At 46.0% G+C, this 22,682-nt stretch overlaps 1 protein-coding gene across 4 annotated transcripts; it reads right to left on the reverse strand.

The window, feature by feature from the left end:
* Positions 1-2,843: 2,843 nt before the first annotated feature.
* hcfc1b (host cell factor C1b) lies at positions 2,844-22,682 on the reverse strand. Of its 4 annotated transcripts, none has more exons than XM_079181661.1 (30): positions 22,155-22,682; positions 20,858-21,006; positions 20,581-20,741; positions 20,281-20,483; positions 20,104-20,188; positions 19,926-20,032; positions 19,413-19,592; positions 18,626-18,946; positions 18,445-18,548; positions 18,270-18,356; positions 17,869-18,096; positions 17,706-17,795; positions 17,467-17,629; positions 17,281-17,396; positions 13,428-13,545; positions 13,196-13,302; positions 12,974-13,121; positions 11,703-11,800; positions 11,052-11,201; positions 10,912-10,978; positions 8,410-8,552; positions 8,050-8,199; positions 7,635-7,794; positions 6,893-7,033; positions 6,367-6,566; positions 5,848-5,964; positions 5,569-5,754; positions 4,463-4,757; positions 4,204-4,255; positions 2,844-3,299 (listed from the first exon to the last, which is right to left on the reverse strand). In XM_079181661.1, the coding sequence occupies exons 1-30, from the start codon at positions 22,327-22,329 to the stop codon at positions 3,260-3,262; spliced, it is 4,341 nt and encodes a 1,446-aa protein (XP_079037787.1). In that variant the 5' UTR covers positions 22,330-22,682; the 3' UTR covers positions 2,844-3,259. The 4 variants fall into 4 exon arrangements, with proteins under 4 accessions (XP_079037787.1, XP_079037788.1, XP_079037786.1 ...); XM_079181662.1 differs by having other exon boundaries at positions 8,062-8,199; positions 8,410-8,555; XM_079181660.1 differs by having other exon boundaries at positions 8,410-8,555.

Raw genomic sequence — 22,682 nt, forward strand, 5'->3', positions numbered from 1 at the left:
CCAAAGTAAAAAGGAGGTTCCACCACATTGACCAAAGTAAAAAGGAGGTTCCACCATATTGACCAAAGTAAAGAGGAGGTTCCACCACATTGACCAAAGTAAAGAGGAGGTTCCACCATATTGACCAAAGTAAAGAGGAGGTTCCACCATATTGACCAAAGTAAAGAGGAGGTTCCACCATATTGACCAAAGTAAAGATGAGGTTCCACCATATTGACCAAAGTAAAGAGGAGGTTCCACCATATTGACCAAAGTAAAGAGGAGGTTCCACCATATTGACCAAAGTAAAGAGGAGGTTCCACTACAGTGACAAACGTAAAGAGGAGGTTCCACATCGACCGAGGTAAAGTGGAGGTTCCACAGTGTTATGATACAGGATACATCCATACTGATGGAGGGCCGATGTGTTATTGTTGTTTTAAAGCTCATTAACTATTTTCACTTTGTTTTCAGATTTTACTTCCTGTTTATTAGCTTCTACGTCATTGTAAATATATAAATACATATATATATGGATATATTGTCTGTATATATGTATATATATATTTATTGTCTGTGTGACACCAATCAAACTGATGCATGGGAATGTTCTCATAGAGATACAAACACACACACACACAGGTAACACATGAAAAATTGCCATGTGTGTGTGTGTGTGTGTGTGTGTGTGTGTGTGTGTGTGTGTGTGAAGAATGAATGTAGGTCAGGCAGCAGATTCTCCGCATGGCAACAATGTAGAAAATCCCAACTCTGAATACTCACATCTGATTGGCTTAGAGCTGCAGACAGAGAGCCAATAACCTTTAAACCCACGGGGCATTCAGTGTGTGTGTGTGTCTTTGTGTGTGACTGTGTTAATGTGTGTGTGTGTTACAGTAGAATCTGTAGTCTGGTGAAATCACAGTGACATCACACATACAGCAGGTGAGTGGGCGGAGTCACAGACAGAACAAACTCAGAATAAAAACAGAAGCGCTACAGGAGTCAAACTACACGTCCCAGAGGGCATTGCTGTAAGAACCGTCCAATCAGAGAGCTTCAGACTCTGTTGTCGGGCAGCAGCTCTGAGTTCAGTTCTGATTATGATGTAACTGTGACATCACTCCTCTGGATGGAAGTGTCTCCATAGCAACACAAGCTGAGGCTCATGGGTATTGTAGTGTTTGGAGACATTTAGAAATATGACTCAATACCAACACAACAATAATATAAAGTGAATATATATTTTACAAACATAGTTTATATATAATAATATTTATATATATAATATATAGTTTATATGTAATATACAGATTATATATATATATATATATATACTGTATATGTATATCATTTCACATGAAGAATATACACAAACATGAAGAATATTATACTCACATAGTACATAATGTACTTTTACTTTGAATACTTTCAGTACATGTTGCTGTTGATACTTTTAGTACCATCTGAATGGATCACAATGCATTCTGGGTAGATTTGTGTCTGACTTGCTCTGATGTCATGACCACGAGGTCATCGATGACCTGAGACTTTAGAGCCAGGTAACCCCAATGCATGATGGGAAACAGCTGTCTGTCTCCAGATCAGAGAGCTGATTGGCTCTGAGAACAAACACGTTTTAATATTTAACACTCGATTGTTTATTAGTCTCAAAGAAAGTTTCATCTAAAAACATCTGCTGTGTGATTAATAATAATTACACACACACACTCACACTCACACACTCACACTCACTCACACTCACTCACACACACACACACACACACACACACTCACACACTCACTCTCACACACACACACACACACTCACACACTCACACACACACACGTGGCGCTGGGTGGGGACATCCCATAATAAACAGTAAACAGTTTGTCACCAACATGTTGGAACTGATCTGTTTCCTGCAGAACAACACAGCGGACCAATCAGAGGACATGTTGTTGTTATTGTTGATTCTTGTCTCGAGACAGTTCTAGGACTGTTTGATGTCCCGCTGTGACGTGCCGCCACCTGCCGAGAGACGACCTGTGTGTGTGTGTGTGTGTGTGTGTGAGAGGAGGATATCCTACCTGGATCACCTGCGGGAGGAGACCTCACCTCCGGCGGGCATCGAGCGTGCGGCTCCTCGGTCACATGATCACCCGGAGCTCGGTCCTCCGGTCAGCTGCTGGTCTCCCGCCTCGTGTCTCTCATCAGGTGTGATCGATCAATCGATCGGTTGATGATCGATTAATCGGTTGGTTGTCGCCTCGTGCAAAGGAGCCGATGAGCGCGGCCGCCCCGATGATCGATCATCGCGGATCGATGCTCTTCATCCTCCTCCTCCTCTTCCTCATCGATCCAGCAGCAGACTGAACGGAGCCGCGCTCCATCAGCACCAAGAGGCGCGCTCACAGAGCCGCGGACACGCGCACGTCCATTGCGCGCACACAGACTCGTAATGACGGATTTCTGTGGACTGATCGATAATAACTATTTAATGAGATAATCGATCGATCTGTCTTCCTGTGTCAAGAAAGATTTATTCAATGTAATATTAACGATATAAATATTAATATAACAATGGTAATAGTAATATAACAATAGTAATATTAACATAACAATATAAACATTAATATAATAATATTAATATAAGTTATATCAATATAACAATATTAACATCACAATATTCATATTAATAATATTAATAAACAGACAAACTCAACAGGTTTCTACTCCGACATTGTTTGAAGCTATTATTATTGTTATAAATAATATTTACATTTATATTATTATGATTATTTTGAACACATCTGGTTCCAGTTAGAACTGAAGTATAAAAACATGATTTTAACTCCACACAGTCGGTAAAAATCTTTATTGTTCCAGAGAATATTCACAAACAGGTTTGAATCACTTCCTGTTTAAACTAAACGTCACCAACAGAAGAAACCACAGAAGAAGTAGCAGACGTTTATATATATAAAAAAGGAAAAACTAAAGAAAATAATTTAAGCTCCGCGTCCCGTAGAGACCCCGCCTATGATGTCAGAGGGGGGGGCACCATCTGCATTTAATGAACTCAAACTTTATTATTTCCATTTTAAGGTGAAAACTGTTGACTCCGCCCCTTGCCGTCCCCTTGACAACCAAACCTTCAGAAAAAATAATCTGAGTTCTGATTGGTTGATGATGTACAGATATCCTACAAGTCTTTTAATTTGAAAGTTTCCTGTGGCCCCGCCTCCTTCTCCTCGGTAACCAATCACAGTCTTCCTTCTATTGGTCAGTTCTGAACTTCTTTGGTCCGACAGGTTTACTGCAGACAGGAAGTAAAAATAATTTAAAGAGACAAGCAGCAGGTCATGTGACTCATTATCATAAAATATGATTGGCTATCTGCCCGGTGGGAGGCAGGCCTTATCGGTAGATGATTTGATTGAATTACGGACACGGATACGTAGGACACATAAGACACGTAGGACCCGACACGTAAGACAAGACACATAGGACACGTAAGACATGTAGGACACATAAGACACGTAGGACAAGACATGTAGGACACGTAAGACAAGACACGTAGGACACATAAGACACGTAGGACACGTAAGACACGTAGGACACATAAGACACGTAGGACAAGACACATAGGACACGTAAGACACGTAGGACAAGACACGTAGGACACGTAAGACACGTAGGACACATAAGACACGTAGGACAAGACACATAGGACACGTAAGACACGTAGGACAAGACACATAGGACACGTAAGACACGTAGGACAAGACATGTAGGACACGTAAGACAAGACACGTAAGACACGTAGGACACATAAGACACGTAGGACAAGACACATAGGACACGTAAGACACGTAGGACACGTAAGACACTTAGGACAAGACACGTAAAACAAGACATGTAGGACACGTAAGACAAGACACGTAAGACAAGACACGTAGGACACATAAGACACGTAGGACAAGACACGTAGGACAAGACACATAGGACACTTAAGACACGTAGGATAGGACACGTAAGACAAGACACGTAAGAAAAGTAGGACAAGACACGTAGGACACGTAAGACAAGACACGTAGGACACTGAGGGACGTCTCTTCGGTTCGTCTCCACTGACTGAATCCAAACCATTTGAGCCAATCAAATACCAACACAAACCATACGGGTCTAAAGTGGGCGGAGCCGTTCATATCAGTTCTTACCCGTCAGGAGACGCTCCGAGTCTTTTAACTGCTGGTTTGACATCTTTACTTTCTAAAGGAGAGACATCACCATTAACATCATCATCAATAATTACATGATTCAGCACAACAACCTTCTGATTCTGTGTTCACAACAAAAACAAACACAATTCTCATTGTTTGTATATTTATACAGTTTATCTGGACTAATATCAGAGATCATAGAGATCTGATCTAATCTTCCGCGTCCCAGAACCCTCCTGGTTCTGATCGTTCTCACCTTGGAGCCACCGGACCTGCGTGGCCGGCCCATAGCCCTTCTGGTTGCGAGCGGCGATGCGAAAGATGATGGCGGGCTTGGTGGTGTAGTCGATGTGGGCGTTGGCGAGGCTGGAGGCCTGGACCAGGCAGGATGGGTTGACACCGCAGTAGACCCTCATGAAGGCCAGCTGGGCTGGACCAGAACCGGAGGAGGAGGCCTGGCTGGACTGGATGGCCAGGTACACAGAGTACTCCGTGATCCTCCCCGCTGTGACAGCAGGAGGCTCCCAGGTCAGCTGAGCCCCGTCTAGGTTCTGCAGAACCACAAGTACAGAGTGACACCAGACCTCAGTTACTGAACTACATTACTCATCAAACCACCTGTTCTGGACATGTGAACGGAGACAAACCGGACGTGATCATTAGTTATTCAGAGCAACGTCTATAAGATGACGTAGTAGTCATAACATCTCTCGTTGGTTTATGGACGTTTTGAAGCCTTGAGTTTTGTGTTTTGTCCGTCACCATCTTGTCTTTTTTACAACCAGTGAACAGGAAGTGACCATATTGGTCTGAGGACTGAGGAGGAGTGACGTAGAGACGCCGTATACGTCTCTGGTAGAGACCTGTCAATCACCGTGTAGCCCCGCCCTAAAGCATCCCCTGCTTTATGGTCTGTGTGACTCTAAATGGACCATCATTTACTAAATGAAAATCATGCTGTATTGAAGAAGACTTGAAACTAGAGATTGAGACCATAAACTCATGTTTACAATGTTTACTGAGGTAATAAATCAAGAGAGAAGTAGAGTCATTTTCTCATAGACTTCTATACAACCAGAGGAGTCACACTAGAGAGAATGCAGCTTTGACACGTGAAGCTTTGACTCCTGGTTTTGTTTAGTTTGATAGTTAATCGTTAGTTAAACTGTTACCTGTACTGATATTCATGCTTCACTAACTAACTTCATAGTGTCTTTATCTCATTAAACAGAACTTAATAGAGTTTAAGTTTAAACATTCTACATTTGAACCGATGTTGGCGGTCCATACTGTACTCCTGTCTGTCTCTACTGTAGTATCACCTGTTTGTGTTCATCATCACAAACAGGAAGTGAGTCTCACCTTGCTGATCTTGATGGCGCATGGTGCTCCGGGGAAACCAGGCAGACAGGTTTTAAACGCTGACACCTCGGAGGACGCCCCACGGCCGCAGATATTGATCCCTGCAACACGGAACTTATAGGCGGTCCCGGGCTGCAGCTCCAGCTTCCTCATCTGACTGTAGTCCGGCATCACACCCGAGTCATCCTGCAGGTACACTCATCATCAATGATCCAATCCATATCAAAAACATGAGCAAGAACCTGGACCAGGAGGACCTTTAGAATTTGAAGTTCTTACGTCGGCCATGTTGTCATCGTCGGGGACATAGTAATGTGAGACCACCATGTTGGTAACCTGGAGGATGCCGACATCATACCACCGACTGTCCTTCACTGATGATGTCACCTGGACCCTCTTCAACAAACACACACACACACACACACACACACACTCCCTGAGTAAGCATGTTGTTTGCGTGTTGTTACCATGTAGTTAATGTGTTGTTACTGTGTTATTGGCGTGTTACCATGTTGGTGTGTTGTTGGCGTGTCGATACCATGATGTTGGTGTGTTGATATTGTGTTGTTACCGTGTTGTTGGTGCGTTACCATGTTGATAATGATAATGTGTTGGTGTGTTGTTACCATGTTGTTGATGTGTTGTTACCATGTTGTTGGTGTGTTAACATCTTCTTGGTGTGTTACCATGTTGTTGGCTTGTTGTTACCATGTTGGTGTGTTGATATTGTGTTACCGTGTTGTTGGTGTGTTGATAGTGTTGACATATTATTTGTGCCTCTGTTGTGGCGTCTCTCACCCCTGCGGTTGCTGCGATGCCATTGGTCGCCTCTGTGGTGGCTGCTTGAATCTTAGCCATGCCTGCTAAAGTCAGAGGAGGGGCGGGGCTAAATGTACTGGCCAATCGGGCCACGGCGCTCGTCACTGCCGATGATGTAATCTCGTGTCCGTTATTCTCTGTTGACGGGTCATTCAAGCTGTCTGCTGGTGCAAGGCTTTCTGGGAAACAAGAGGAAGGTTAAAAAACTTTATTGAACACAAAAGTGTAAAGAACATGTGGGACACGTGAGTCTGTGGCTTAACATAGAAACTTATTTCAAACAACACCGAATATCAAGAAGGTCAAACTGGGTCTTTATAGAATACATAAAGAATACATATTTTAAATGATCAAATACAACGATTATATAAAAAGTGTTCACATAAGATGACTGAGGTATGTGTTTATGTGTATGATACACATAAACAAGATTTTGGGCTCTACAAAATAAACTGAGTAGTTGAGGACCACCGGGCGGTTAGAGGGTTTCAGTGTGCTGGTCTACCTGTGGGCACACTGATGTGCTGTGGTTCTGGTTCTGCTGGTTCTGGTTGGTTGTGGACGTCCTGTAGCTGCTGTTGTACCAGAGCTGCCAGCTCCTGATGGGTCAGAACGATGGGGATTGTCTGATCCATTGCCCCCCCTCCTGCAGACAGACGGGTATGATGATCAGGGATTCAGGACCTCCTCAGACTCTGAACCCTGTTTCTATGATTTGTATTATTGATTATATGACAAAGCTATGTGATGAAAACATGAATAAAAACATACTGACATCTCCTTGACTAAAATATAGATATTGATCGAGTCGGCAGGCTTCGTTCTGGACTAATGTTGCACGGTGTAGCGATACTAAAAAGGTACCACGGTACCCGTACGTTAAAAATGATACGATTTGCATATTTTTAGTATCGATACTTCATTAAAACAGCGCGCGATCAGAGCGCACTCACTGGTCCGCTTCCTGTCATGCTGCCGGCACGCATTGACTGCAAGGGGGCGGGGCTGCCCAGCGCTCACACACGCAACAAGCAGCGCTCACTCACAGCGAGTGATCACAGGGGAGACATGGCATCAAGTGCAGGAGCTTTAGCCGACCGTCCTCGGCTTGTTGGAAAAAAAGATGCCAGAATTGAAATCTACTAGTATTACAGTTGTACTACAGTAGTATTAGACTAGTACTACAGTAGTACTAGTATTACAGTAGTATAACAGTAGTACTAGTATTACAGTAGTACTAGTCATACCAATATGTGTCGCTGTCTGTATAGTCGCCTGCTGAACTGCCTTCTCCGTTGCCGTGCTAACAGCCAGCTGATCCGAGGTCACCATCAGGGTCGTTGCCCCGGAGGCCGCCTCACCTCCGTCCCTTTCTGATGACATCAGCTCCCGAGGAAGACCGTCCATCTGAGAGAGAGGACGAGCAGGGATCACTCTACTACCCTCTCATTGGTCGCCTGTGTGTGTGTGTGTGTGTGTGATTCATTCACACGTAAACATAGTTTTAGAAACAGAATACCAGTAGTTTGTCCTGTCAGACGCTGCTCTGGGTCAATTTGACCACATGTATTACTATCAGTGTGTGTGTATCAGTGTGTGTGTGTATATCAGTGTGTGTACCTGTGTGTGTGTGTGTGTATGTGTGTGTACCTGTTTGTGTACCTGTGTGTGTACCTGTGCCTCACTGCCCTCCATATGAACCTGTAACATTGTTGTCTGCATAGACTCCTCCCCCTCCTCTGCTGCCACAGTCACCATGGCAACAGTGGCAGAGGACTCCGCCCTGTCGTCTCTGACCAATGAGGAGATCTCCTGCACACAGACAGACAGACAAGTCTTGATGAAAGCATTGCATGATGGGTAGTGATTTCATCAGACTAGCCAGTACATGTTGAGAGCCATTGAGAGGCAATGAACTACTCCTTTAACAAATATTTAACCTTTAGTTAGTCCAGATGGGTCAAACAGTTTCAGAAGTAATCAATACAAATCAGCATGACTGTAAGTGTGTGTGGAACTTACAGGTATGGATGGACCGGGGGTGGGAGTGGCCTGTGTAACCGTGGTAACAGCTCTGCTCTGATTGGCTGTGGTGCAGAAGGCAGGGTCAGACGAGGAGGAGGGGTCAATGGAGTCTACCCGCAGACCATCTCCACTCTGCTGAGCTGCTGACACAGATGACAGGACAGTGACATCACTTCCTGCTGAATGCTGACAATATTAAAATATTAATATTCAACTGGTTACATTTCTTACTGCCTCTTTTATACAATTATACACCTTATGTTGTTTACCTATAGCTGTGGTGACAGTGTGTTTACCTGTCGCTGTGGTGACAGTGTGTTTACCTGTCGCTGTGGTGACAGTGCATTTACCTATAGCTGTGGTGACAGTGTGTTTACCTGTAGCTGTGGTGACAGTGTGTTTACCTGTAGCTGTGGTGACAGTGTGTTTACCTGTAGCTGTGGTGACAATCTGTTTACCTGTAGCTGTGGTGACAGTGTGTTTACCTGTAGCTGTGGTGACAGTGCGTTTACCTGTAGCTGTGGTGACAGTGTGTTTACCTGTAGCTGTGGTGACAGTGCGTTTACCTGTAGCTGTGGTGACAGTGCGTTTACCTGTAGCTGTGGTGGAGGTATATTTACCTGTAGCTGTGGTGACAGTGTGTTTACCTGTAGCTGTGGTGACAGTGCGTTTACCTGTAGCTGTGGTGACAGTGCGTTTACCTGTAGCTGTGGTGACAGTGTGTTTACCTGTAGCTGTGGTGACAGTGTGTTTACCTGTCGCTGTGGTGACAGTGTGTTTACCTGTAGCTGTGGTGACAGTGTGTTTACCTGTAGCTGTGGTGACAGTGTGTTTACCTGTAGCTGTGGTGACAGTGTGTTTACCTGTAGCTGTGGTGACAGTGCATTTACCTATAGCTGTGGTGACAGTGTGTTTACCTGTAGCTGTGGTGACAGTGTGTTTACCTGTAGCTGTGGTGACAGTGTGTTTACCTGTAGCTGTGGTGACAATCTGTTTACCTGTAGCTGTGGTGACAGTGTGTTTACCTGTAGCTGTGGTGACAGTGCGTTTACCTGTAGCTGTGGTGGAGGTATATTTACCTGTAGCTGTGGTGACAGTGTGTTTACCTGTAGCTGTGGTGACAGTGCGTTTACCTGTAGCTGTGGTGACAGTGCGTTTACCTGTAGCTGTGGTGACAGTGTGTTTACCTGTAGCTGTGGTGACAGTGTGTTTACCTGTCGCTGTGGTGACAGTGTGTTTACCTGTAGCTGTGGTGACAGTGTGTTTACCTGTATCTGTGGTGACAGTGTGTTTACCTGTAGCTGTGGTGACAGTGTGTTTACCTGTAGCTGTGGTGACAGTGTGTTTACCTGTAGCTGTGGTGACAATCTGTTTACCTGTAGCTGTGGTGACAGTGTGTTTACCTGTAGCTGTGGTGACAGTGTGTTTACCTGTAGCTGTGGTGGAGGTATATTTACCTGTAGCTGTGGTGACAGTGCGTTTACCTGTAGCTGTGGTGGAGGTATATTTACCTGTAGCTGTGGTGACAGTGTGTTTACCTGTAGCTGTGGTGACAGTGCGTTTACCTGTAGCTGTGGTGACAGTGCGTTTACCTGTAGCTGTGGTGACAGTGTGTTTACCTGTAGCTGTGGTGACAGTGTGTTTACCTGTCGCTGTGGTGACAGTGTGTTTACCTGTAGCTGTGGTGACAGTGTGTTTACCTGTATCTGTGGTGACAGTGTGTTTACCTGTAGCTGTGGTGACAGTGTGTTTACCTGTAGCTGTGGTGACAGTGTGTTTACCTGTAGCTGTGGTGACAATCTGTTTACCTGTAGCTGTGGTGACAGTGTGTTTACCTGTAGCTGTGGTGACAGTGTGTTTACCTGTAGCTGTGGTGGAGGTATATTTACCTGTAGCTGTGGTGACAGTGCGTTTACCTATAGCTGTGGTGGAGGTATATTTACCTGTAGCTGTGGTGACAGTGCGTTTACCTATAGCTGTGGTGGAGGTATATTTACCTGTAGCTGTGGTGACAGTGTGTTTACCTGTAGCTGTGGTGACAGTGTGTTTACCTGTAGCTGTGGTGACAATATGTTTACCTGTAGCTGTGGTGACAGTAGTGTGTTTACCTGTAGCTGTGGTGACAATGTGTTTACCTGTAGCTGTGGTGACAGTGTGTTTACCTGTAGCTGTGGTGACAATGTGTTTACCTGTAGCTGTGGTGACAGTAGTGTGTTTACCTGCAGCTGTGGTGACAATGTGTTTACCTGTAGCTGTGGTGACAGTAGTGTGTTTACCTGTAGCTGTGGTGACAGTAGTGTGTTTACCTGTAGCTGTGGTGACAATGTGTTTACCTGTAGCTGTGGTGACAGTGTGTTTACCTGTAGCTGTGGTGACAGTAGTGTGTTTACCTGCAGCTGTGGTGACAGTGCGTTTACCTGTAGCTGTGGTGACAGTGTTGTTTACCTGTAGCTGTCGTGGAGGTGCGTTTACCTGTAGCTCTAGTGGAGGTGTGTTTACCTGTTGCTGTAGTGGAGGTGTTGGTGGTTCCCGTCTCATGGGTCTCACATGGTGGATTGGAACACACCTGAAGGCAGAAACACCTGAGTTCATTCCGTACATACCAGGAGACATCTGTCAGCTTCCAGATGTTCTCTTACCTGTCGGAGTCCTCCGGCTCCAGCGGTGTTGGTGGTTCCCGTCTCGTGGGTCTCACATGGTGGAATGGAACAGGGGTTCCCTCCATTCAGACTGGCAGGATGTGGGGGAACTGGAGCAGACTGCTGATCTGAAGGCTGGTTGGAGGTCACCTGAGGAGAGAGGAAGACCTGATTCACCACACACCTGTTACATGATGACATGTGTAATAAATTATTATTTAACATGTTGCTCTCTGAAGATTTCATTTTCTCTGGGTTTCTCTCACATTGATACAATATTTTGTAAAGTTTATTAACATTATTTGAGGTTTTGTTTTTGAATCAGAATGATTATTTGAATTATTTATTATATTTTCTAAGGCTCCCTCCAACAATGCTCAGAAATAGAAACATAAAGAATGAAAAAGTTAAAGTTAAACTAAGTCTGAGACATAAAATAGTGCAGAAGTTAAACGTGTGATCAGAAATAAATAAATATGTACATGGGTAGAAAAAAAGACCTGAGTCAGACTGCTGTGGTATTTGATATATAATATATAGTATATCATATATAATATGTAATATTTAATACCTAGTATATAACATTTAATATATATAATATAATATTTAATATACAACACATACGACCCGACAGGTAAACACTGAACACACCTGCAGCTCTCGGCTCATGCTGGCGGAGGCGACCGTGGAGGTGCTGGTGGTTCCGGTGTCGTGAGTCTCACAGGGCGGGTTGGAGCAGACCAGCATCACTGCAGCATCATCACAGCGACATCATGTGTTTACGTCATAGTTAGTTACATACGTACATACATACATACATACATACATACATACATACATACATACATACATACATACATACATACATACATACATACATACATACATACATACATACATACATACATACATACATACATACATACACACACACACACACACACACGCATATATACATATACAAATATATATATATATTAGTGCTAATTAATTAACGCCAACAATTATTTTATCGCGTGTTAATGCAGTTTTTTTAAAATTATTATTACTATTTTGAAAGTCCGTTGCTCACTGGCTCTGAATACACAGACAGACAGACCATGGGTCACAGGAGAGGCGGGATGTTGATCAGCTTGGGATGGGCGTCATCACGCGTTTTAACCAATGAGAGCATTTGGGGCGGGCGCTGTGGCGCGATAGCCTATCAGCGTTGAGATGCTCCTCCTGTCATCACTGACGCCCTGACGTTGAATCAGGAAACAAATACTGTATCCGTCTGTGTTCACCCAGAGCTCTACGACGCCTCATATTAGTGGAGACCGGACCAAACTATGTGTATAAATATGTGTGTAAACCATATAGAACAAACAATGAATAGACACTGCCGTATTTACGCCTATGTGACGTTATGTTGAGTGTTGATGGAACTGCTACAATGTTAGCTTAGCCTAGCACCGATCGATCCGAGCTCCATTGAGAAAACAAGTACAAATTGGCATCATTACATAGTTATTTCGGAGTCCCTTTTTGTCCATTTATTGCCGTTAAATCACACCCAGATCAGTTTATTTTGTGTTTATACAGTTGTAGTAAACAGCCGACGTGTGGCTTGCTAGACACAGTGAAAACAGCTCGATAAAATAAATACACACAAACAGCTGTTCACCGCTCGCTGCCCGGTTCTTGTGTTAAAAATGTTTTCTTGATAATAAAAAGAAAACTGCGTTAATGCACGATACCACACACACACACACACACACACACACACACACACACACACACACACACACACACACACACACACACACACACACACACACACACACACACACACACACACACACACACACACACACACACACACAGTTCTGTGTTAGTGGAACAGCAACTGGAACCAGTAGTAGTACTACTGGTTTCTGTACCTTTAGCAGCTGCCGTGTCTCCAGCCTCTGTAGTACTACTTGTAGTACTTCCAGGTCCTTCTGAAGTAGGAGACGCCATGAAGGTGATAGGCAGATCCTGGACTAACGGCTGAGCCTCGGCACCGCTGGGAGCCATGATCAGAGTCACCTGAACACACAAAACTACAGTATTACTAGAGTACTACAGACAGTACTAAAGTACCAAACCTTCAGTTTAATTACCTGTTTGGGTCCAGCTGCTGAAGTTGCCGTGGTAACGTGGTTGGCCAGCGTGGCGATGGTTGCCAGGGAGGCGTTGGCTCCTCCTACCATTCCCAGACTGGACACACCTGAGACAAAGAACACACCTGAGACAAAGAACACACCTGAGACAAAGAACACACCTGAGACAAAGAACACAGCTGTCACAGTCTGCTGGCTCAGTGCAGGTGTGTTCCAGCTGACCAGTGTTTACCTGTGGATCCCTTGACGACCAGCGTGGCGACGTTAGGTTTGGACACCAGTCTGACTCCGCCCATCGGGACGGTCCTCATCACGGGACCAGGTGTACCTGGAGGTCTTTTCAGCACCACCTGAGCACATGTTGGGACCAGCTGAGCATCTTTAGGTTACCTGTGTGTGTGTGTGTGTCTGTCTGTGTGCGTCTGTTTGTGTGTGTGCGTGTCTGTCTGTGTAGTTATTGAGCTAACATTAGTAGCAGAGTATGTCTCGTCTCATCCTGTCCTGTTATCTTATTTTATGTTCAGAGAGCTGGAAAATGAGGTTAAAATTTGGAGGCTGGTGACGGAGCTTGAGGAGAAGAAGCTGACGGGGAGTGTGTGATAGAAATTTGCTGCATAGGATTCGAACAACAATGCAGTAATGAATATACTTCTCACGGAATTGGATGGAGTGTTTTTTGAAAGAGGAAAAGGATCGGCAGTACGAGGCGTACACAGTTTAAGCGTCGATACAACAGAATACGTTCAACATGGAGCCCTGATGCTGTGTTAGCTTTCAAACTACTAGATACTGAAGGACTTCATGTTCAAGACAAACCTTTCATTTGTAAACATGAAGTCAGCCTTGAAGAGAACGAGCGACTAAACACGGTTTACTGGCAAGTGTGAAAATAACGTCAGGTGAAGCCCACAGATCCGTACGGCTGTTCAAGAGACGAATCCACTCAACAGATGTGGGAGAAGATCAAAATGTGCAGTCTGTCAAAGCATATATCAGTGAGCAAAGGATTGTCCTCACAAACATGAACATGATGAAGTCACAGAGGACAAAGAATGCAACATTACTTTACTGTCAAAAGAATAATTGTCTTGACACACAGATATTCATGGTGGAGTCTCTGGGATCAGCTGCACTAGAACTGTGTGGTACACGAGTGGACTAATGGGGGACACAGAATGTGAGAGTGATGGGAGAGAAAGTGAAGATCCCAGCCATGAGAGGAGACTAGATGTAACACTGAGACAGAAGTGGTCCCACTAGATATTAAACAGCCAGTGAAAGTTGAACCTTATTGTGTGAACATCAGAGATGAGAGTAACCCAGATGAACATGACAACAAAAGAAAAACACAACATTCTGTTCAAACTACACAAGCACTTTGGCCTCTGTGGACAGACTGAACACTAGGGATGGGTATCGTTTGGGTTTTTTCCGATACCGGTGCTAAAACGATACTTTTAAAATGATACCGGTGCCTAAACGGTGCCTGAACCGATACTTTTTTTATTGCCAAGTCAAATTTAACAATATATTTAACTGTTTAAAGTATACTATACATATTAGTGCTGGGCAACGATTACAATTTTTAATCACATGGAATTTTTGCGATTAATCTCATTGTTATGGCAAAGTTCAATAATTAATTCAAAGGTAGTGTATTGTGCACTTTTATTTTAAAAGTACTGCTATATGAACAAAAGTGCAATAACATTTGGTTTGCAAACACTTTAAACAAATAAGGTTCTTTTTAACAGCAGTATTCCCTTTACACAGTAGCAGTTCTATCTCTTCACTATCTGTGCTCAGTGTGGGACTTCATGTGAAACGTTCCACTGCTGTGCAACAGGAATACAATGTTTCAGCACGTTTCATCTAAATGTGTGTCGTCTTCATGACAGAGCATGTGAATGCAGCTCTACTGTTCATCAATATAATGCTGTAACTCAGAGGTGATGATGGTTACCCAGCGATCAAAGAATAAAGACACACTTTCATACTTTGTTGGCATCTTATTCTGAAAATCGGATGTTCCTCTGAAGAAACCGGATGTTGTCTCACGTTAAATCTTTCCGCTAACTTTCAAAGTCCTTCGCTCGCTCCCGATCTGTGCCGTTTGAATGCGTTTACCGTGAATTTCAGCGTATAGCTCACTAACATGTAAGTGTCTGCTGAGTTGACCACGGAGACCTGAGTGTCTGCTAACTTTACCGCAGCGATGTCCAGTAGTCTCCATTCCTCCACCGCTGCCAGTGAGCAACGGACTTTCAAAATAAAAACAGCCACACTTTTGACCGTTTACCTTTCGGCATTTTCTCTGTTAAAAGGTTGATGGCTAGCTAGCTGCTGTAGCTATACAAACGGTAGCTATCGTTACCTGCTGCCAGGACGGAGTCATCAGAGTAGTGTTAAAAAAAAGTATTTCAATCGCACCAAAAAGAAGCACCGAAATCTGCATTGCGTTTCGGTCCGGTAGGTATCGGTCGTATAGGTACCGGTTCCATATTGGCACCGGGTTTCGGTACCCAACCCTACTGAACACACGACTGGCCTGCTCAGGTAATGCCGATGATCAATGCACCGCAATCCTGAAGGACAAATGTAATAAAGTGTGAGTCGTGCATCAGATACAGCAAACCAAAGCCAGCGGTGGGTGTCCCCATGGCCTTCACACGCTTCAGTCAGGGAGCATGGTCACCACCAAGAAACCCTGTATACACTGCTGGATGAGTGTTCATGGTCCTCCACGCAGACTGTGCAGTGACAATGGGGGTGAATTCAATACGAAGATGTGAGGGATATGGCTGAAAGTGAAAACAACTGCAGCTTACAGCCCATGGAGCAAAGGCATCAGCAAACCCTGACTGAAGTCCTGATGAAAGTGAAGAGGGACAACGGATGACTGGAGGATGGCCCTAGACTGGCCCTGACGGCAAAGAACTCTATGCACAATGTGCATGGCCACAGTCCCTACCAGCTGGTATTTGGACAAAACCCAAATCTGCCTTCAGTTCTCACCAACAAGCCGCCGGCTCTGGAAGGGACTAACATGAGTACTTGGATAGCCCAGCATATCACAAGATTACATGCTGCAAGGAGAGCATTTACAGAAGCTCAGCTCTGAAAGGATCCAAAGAGCCCTTCGTAAACAACTGCGGCCCATTGATGACCGATTGTACAGAACGGAAAGCTCCAGGTGGTCATCGGACAAGATGGTGCGCTGATATTTGTGAGGAATGGTGGCACTTACGTTTGCGTACATCACTCAAGGCTTCGAAAAGTAGAGAGCCCACAGGCAGTGCTGGGAGAAAGGGACATTCAGCTGGAAGGGACTGAACATCATACAACATTACCAGAACCTGGCTTCAATGAGAATAACTGACACTGAAAATGAAAGTGAGGAGGAGATGCCTCCAAATGGTGAGGAGAACAGTGAACCCCCTCACACACCAAGACAGCCAGAAGGAGGAAGCCATGGTCAATCTGACGCATCACAGAACAACTCAACCACAACTTGTGAAGGCCTTAGTCTGAAAACTGGACAGGTAGGTACATACACAGATAGTGGGAGTGGCCAAGCTCACACTGGAAACATCCTCAGCAGGGCAGGAAAAGCCACTGGAACATACAAAGACTGTATAGTTTGGAGTACATTGAGCCTGAGGAAGGTTCTGTTGACTTAGGACGAGTACACAATCTTCAAGTGGTCCCATCTGAGCATGTCGAGTTATGTGCTATGATGATGCCTTCATGTCTGCCAAACACAGTGAACTCAGCAACTGGAAAAACAATGATGGCAGAGGTGACAGATGAAGAGGTGGGTGTGCACACTCAAGAGACACCTGGTGGTGTTGTACCTACCCTCAAACTCTAGTCATTCAAGTTTAAACCAGTTTACGGTTCTAAAAAACAAATGTTTTGGTTTTTGTGACTATGTTTTTCTTTAAAGAGAAAGAGTTAGTTAAGTACTGAGATAACCAGTGAGCATGCGTGTGTGTGTGTGAGTTACCGGTGTGTGTGTGTGCGTGTGTGTGTGAGAGTTACCGGTGTGTGTGTGTGTGTGTGTGTTACCTGTGTGTGTGTGTTACCTGTGTGAGCCCCTGCTGACCAGCTGCACTGATTTTAGGGACCGTGGTGATGATCTTTCCAGCAGAACTTGGTGTCATCATCTTGGTGTTCAGGATCCTGATTGGACTGTTAGCACCTGTAGTGGGAGGGGCTTCACTCAGTCAGTCGTTACGCGAAACATAAGCAGCTCAGGTGCGTGTCTGTACCTGCCCCCCCCTGCAGTGCAGACACTGGGATGGTCTTGATGAAGGTGGTCCCAGGTGTGGAGGTTGTGAGTCCGGCCTGCGCGGTGCTGAGGCTGGTGGTCTGTTTACCATCTGCTGAGGTCACCAACTTCAAGATGGTTCCTGCTGGGAGGCCGGCCTTTGCCTGATAGAGAGGGATGGGGGGGGTTAATGATGTCAGGTGTTAACATTGGGCGGGGGGGTGTCTTAGGAACCAGTACCTGGAGGATCTGGGTGACTGGGCTGCTCCCAGTCTGACCTGTAACCACTCCACTCTGAACCACTGACATCATCTTCCCCAGGTTACCGATCTGAAACAGAGGGAGGAGTTATGATCACATGATTATATGATTCAGTTATTAAACAACTAATGACATCACTCACCAGAGCACCGCCTCCTCCCATACCGAGCAGACTGTTGACGAGAGTGATGGTCTTTGTGACTCCGCCCACCACCGTGGTGACCACCTGAGCCTGCTGGGACACAGTCACCGTGCCCGACTTATGTACCGTGATGATTGGTCGGCCGGGGGCCTCGGGGGCGGAGACCACAGAGGCCCCGCCCACATGAGAGGCGGCAGTCTTCAGCATTCGAGTGGCCGGGTTACTCACCTGAGACACACAGGAAACAGGCCTTTAAGGTGCTTCTGAGGACATTACACAAACAGAGTATTTTCTGAGGACATTATACTAACAAAGTATTTTCTGAAGACATTACACTAAGAGAGTGTGTTTGTTCCTGTGTAACCTGCAGCATGTTCAGTAGTACTGTCGTGTACTTGTACCATTGTGGATGGAGAGATCTTCTGAGTCGCTGCAGCCACCGCCGCCAGCGCCGCCATACCGCTCATCTGAGGACTGCTTCCTGTTGGCTGAGAGCAGACAGGAAGTAGGAGGGAGGAGTGAGAAGAAGTTTATTCACAAACAAGAGTCCAACTACTACCATAAAGATCTCTTTACCTGAGCAGTCGTCATGGCGACAGGGGCTTTGGGCATGGCCTGTCTCCCTGTGACGACGGAGGCTCCGCCTACTGCACCTGGAGCTGCTGCCACCTTCAGGACAGCTGCAAAAAAATACAGAACATTCAGATCCATGTGCTCTACCACCTACAGATCTACCTGTACAGGTGTGTACACCTACCTGGTGCTTTGACAGCAGCAGCCAATGGGCCTCCAGGTACGGAGGCACTGGGGGGAGGGACCAGCGTGATCCCCGACAGTGGGACGGTTTGGTTGGCTGGTGTGGTGGCGATGGGGGCGGGGCTCCTGGAGGTGCTGGCTCCAGGTGTGGCAGTGGAGACAGGGTTGGAGGCAGGTGAGGTGGCTGCAGGGGTGGTGGAAATGTCGTACTTCTGCAACTGCAGCAGGTAAGTCTCTGCGGTCTGTGACGGACCCCAGCTCACCTCCAAAGACGACGTGTTGGCCCGGACAAGCTGCACCCGAGAAGGAGCACAGGGTCGCTCTGAGGACAGAAAGGTGAGACAGACCCAGACAGACAGGTAACACCAGGCCAGACAGACAGGTGACAAAGGTAACTTTAAATAGCAGCTGACATAACAGAAGTTACAAAGACGGAGAAATGGATGTGGAGGTAACATCTGTACCTGTCAGAGGTACCTCACCTGTCTCCAGGTACTACCGGTATTTAACAGTAGTCCTCACCTGTCTCCAAGTACTACAGGTATTTAACAGTAGTCCTCACCTGTCTCCAAGTACTACAGGTATTTAACAGTAGTCCTCACCTGTCTCCAAGTACTACAGGTATTTAACAGTAGTCCTCACCTGTCTCCAGGTACTACCGGTATTTAACAGTAGTCCTCACCTGTCTCCAGGTACTACCGGTATTTAACAGTAGTCCTCACCTGTCTCCAGGTACTAGCAACAGTAGTCCTCACCTGTCTCCAGGTACTAGCAACAGTAGTCCTCACCTGTCTCAAGGTACCAGAGGTCCTTGCAGCACACCTGGTTGTTCCAGGCCTTCCTGTATCCGTCCCTGCCGCTCCAGATGTAGAGTCTGGAGTTGATGGCTATGCTACAGTGACCTGATCGAGCTCTGGGGACATTGTCCTCCAGACTGTCCATCAGGACCGTCTCCCAACACATGGTGTCTACAGACAGACAGGTGGACAGGCTGCAGTGAGCTCTATAGTGACTATAACGATAAAACTTGTGCGCATGTATGTGTGTGTGCTCATGAGTGTGTGTGTATGTATGTATACATGTGAGTGTGCGTGTATGTGTGTGTATGTGCATGTGTGTGTGTATGCATGTATGTGTGTGTGTATGCATGTATGTGTGTGTGCATGTATATATGAGTGTGTGTATATGAGCGTGTACGTGTGTGCATATGAGTGTGTATGTATACATGTGTGTGTGCATGTATGTGTGTGTGTATATATGAGTATGTATGTGTGTGTGCATGTATGTATGTGTGTGTGTACCCAGGTTGAGACAGGCCAGTGTGTTGGTACACTTCCATTCCTTTTCATGCGTCGTTACTTTCAAATCATCCGTCACCAGAGGAACCCAACCTCCAAACACAAACATCCTGACAGACAGGTGAGAGACAGACAGGTGAGAGACAGACAGGTGAGAGTCATAACGTGTGTGTGATGTTACCTGTTGTTGATGGTGGTGGCAGAGTGCAGGCTGCGGGGGAGGGGGCCGGTTCCACCAAGATCAGGTTTACTCCACATCAGAGACTCTGTGACATCATCAGGAGGAGCACCAATCAGAAGTCAGTACAGCGTGGTTCAGGCTGCATCACGTGTCTCAGGTGTGAGGAGTCTGTCTCACCTGTGTGCAGCACCCACAGGTCTCCCAGTCTGCAGCCACTCATCCCTCCATAGACGATGAGTCGGTTGGCCGCGCGGCTGCTCGTCACCACGGCCGTGTGACTCTCTCTGGGCGGCGGCGGCGGACCCGACGTGGGCGGGACCTCCCACCCGACCACGCTGGAGCCGGGTCGTAACTCCAGACTGTACAGGTCGTTCAGGTACCTGAGACGAACAGGTGAGAACAAAGTGTGCTCTGTTACCTTGTTTTGAGTAGGACAGTGTGAGGGGCTCAGGTACCTGAGGACAGATGTTTACCTACCTCGGGATGTTGCTTTTGGGGTCTTCGCTGTCATTGGCCAGTCCTCCAAACAGGTAGCAGCAACTGCCAATCAGAGAAAAGCTGTGACCGAGGCGGGGACATGGGTGGGGGGCGTTCTTTGGAGCTTTGACCTTCAGACGTTTCCACTCCCAACGACTCGCCTGAAGGACACAACAAACATCAAGGGCCCCCAGGTATATGAGTGGCCCCCAGGTGTTTGACTGGCCCCACAGGTGTAATAGCGGCCCCCAGGTGTACCCTGTGACCAGTCACTCACCTGCAGCTCGTACAGGTCGTTGCTGTACTTTCCGTACTCCACCATTCCTCCAAACACCAGCAGCCTCGTCCCATCACACACGAAGCCGTAGGCCGCACATCCGGGGGGGACGTCCCCCCTCACTGCTGGGATGAACCACTGGTTGGTTGCTGGAGACAGTCAGACAGACAGGTTACAGGTAAAGATGGATGGATGGATGGATGATAGATAGATAGATGGATGATAGATACTTTATTCATCCCCGGGGGGAATTTGTTTGTAGCAGCAGCAAACAAAGTTACAGAGTAAACATAAAATATTACGTATGAAAGATGCTCAATATATACAGTGCAATAAAATAAGAGAGCAGATATTGAATTTCAAGAAATAGAATAATAAAAATGCAAAGATATGCACAGTATATACAATAAAATAGAATGGTATTAAATCACTGGAGACTACTGGACATCGCTGCAGAGACATCTGCCTCTTGAACACGCCGCTGCGTCACCGTGTCCAGCGTTCTGTCACAGTATCTCTTCAGACAGTGCGTTTGACAGAAGAGTCGTGGGGCCACTTTAAACACAGTCCAGCAAGTGCTGCAGAATTAGAGCACCTTATTTCTTTAAAGTGTTTGCAAACCAAATGTTATTGCACTTTTGTTCATATAGCAGTACTTTTAAAATAAAGGTGCGCAATACGCTACTTTTGAATTCATTATTGAATTTTGCGCATAACAATGACATTAATTGCAGAAAAATCATGCAATTAAAAATTGTAATCGTTGCCCAGCACTAATATATATATATATATGTCTTCATATTATTCATTTCATTTATTTATTTATCTATTTTCTGCTGCAGTTAAGGGGGCGTGTCCCTGTGACGTATGCAATGTTTTCAGTAGAAAACGCGCCATTTCTCTCTGTCTGCCGGAGCTTCTCCGTTAGCCAAACAGCTAATACCATTAGCATGTTGGGTACAGCGCCAGGCTACGTTAGCTTAAACGAACAGAAGCTAACTTAGCGTAGCGGGCTAACCCTCCAAGCTAACTTAGCGTAGCGGGCTAACCCTCCAAGCTAACTTAGCGTAGCGGGCTAACCCTCCAAGCTAACTTAGCGTAGCGGGCTAACCCTCCAGTGGCCTGCCAACGGCAGTTTCCACCACATCCACAGAATATATCAACACAAATGATATTAGCTTCGTTAGCTAGCGGATAGCTACCGGTTAGCATTGCACAGCTAGCATTTCCTCACGTAGTGCATCTGCTATTCTCCACAGACTAAACAGAAATGACCCGGTACAATACAATAACTTACCGGTGTTATAGACGTGCAGCTCGTCCACTATCCCCTCGTTCCCTCCTCCGAACACCACCATCAGCTCCTTGATGCTCACGGCCCGGTGTCCATGACGAGGCCTCGGCACCGGGCCGCTCGAGCCCAGTACGCGCTTCCAGCGGGGCCGCAGTACCGCGGGTTCGGATGACGTCATGGCACCGTCTCCCGGACCTCGATGAGGGGAGACGGAGGAATATTAAATGATGTCAAAAAGTCTCCGGATCGCTAAAGGTGGCTCAGGGTTAGCATTGGCATGATATCTAGCTCCTGAGGCTAACTAGGCAGATCATTTGAGAGCTACGTGACTAGCCTTCTCTCTCGGGATTAGTGAGAGTGTTCCAGTGGGCAGATTCAGTCACTTAGATCGGCTAAACGTCCCTGTCTGGTGATCCAGTCTGTGGTTCTATCAGGAGCCGGAGTGGTTTTAGCTTAGCCCAAAGACTGCGGCACACAGTCCGCCATCTTAGCTCCGTGAACACAGAAGAGTCGGTGTTAGCTGTTAGCCTA

Source organism: Pholis gunnellus, assembly GCF_910591455.1.
Source record: "Pholis gunnellus genome assembly, chromosome: 2".
NCBI classification, from domain to species: domain Eukaryota; kingdom Metazoa; phylum Chordata; class Actinopteri; order Perciformes; family Pholidae; genus Pholis; species Pholis gunnellus.

Coding starts and splice junctions, on each gene's coding strand:
- hcfc1b (XM_079181660.1), bottom strand. CDS start 22,329: ATGACGTCATCCGAACCCGCGGTACTGCGGCCCCGCTGGAAGCGCGTA. Junction 7,034..7,634: donor ACAGACAGCGACACATATTG/GTATGACTAGTA, acceptor GTCTGTCTGCAG/GAGGGGGGGCAATGGATCAG. Junction 3,300..4,203: donor CTCGGAGCGTCTCCTGACGG/GTAAGAACTGAT, acceptor TCCTGTCTGCAG/TAAACCTGTCGGACCAAAGA.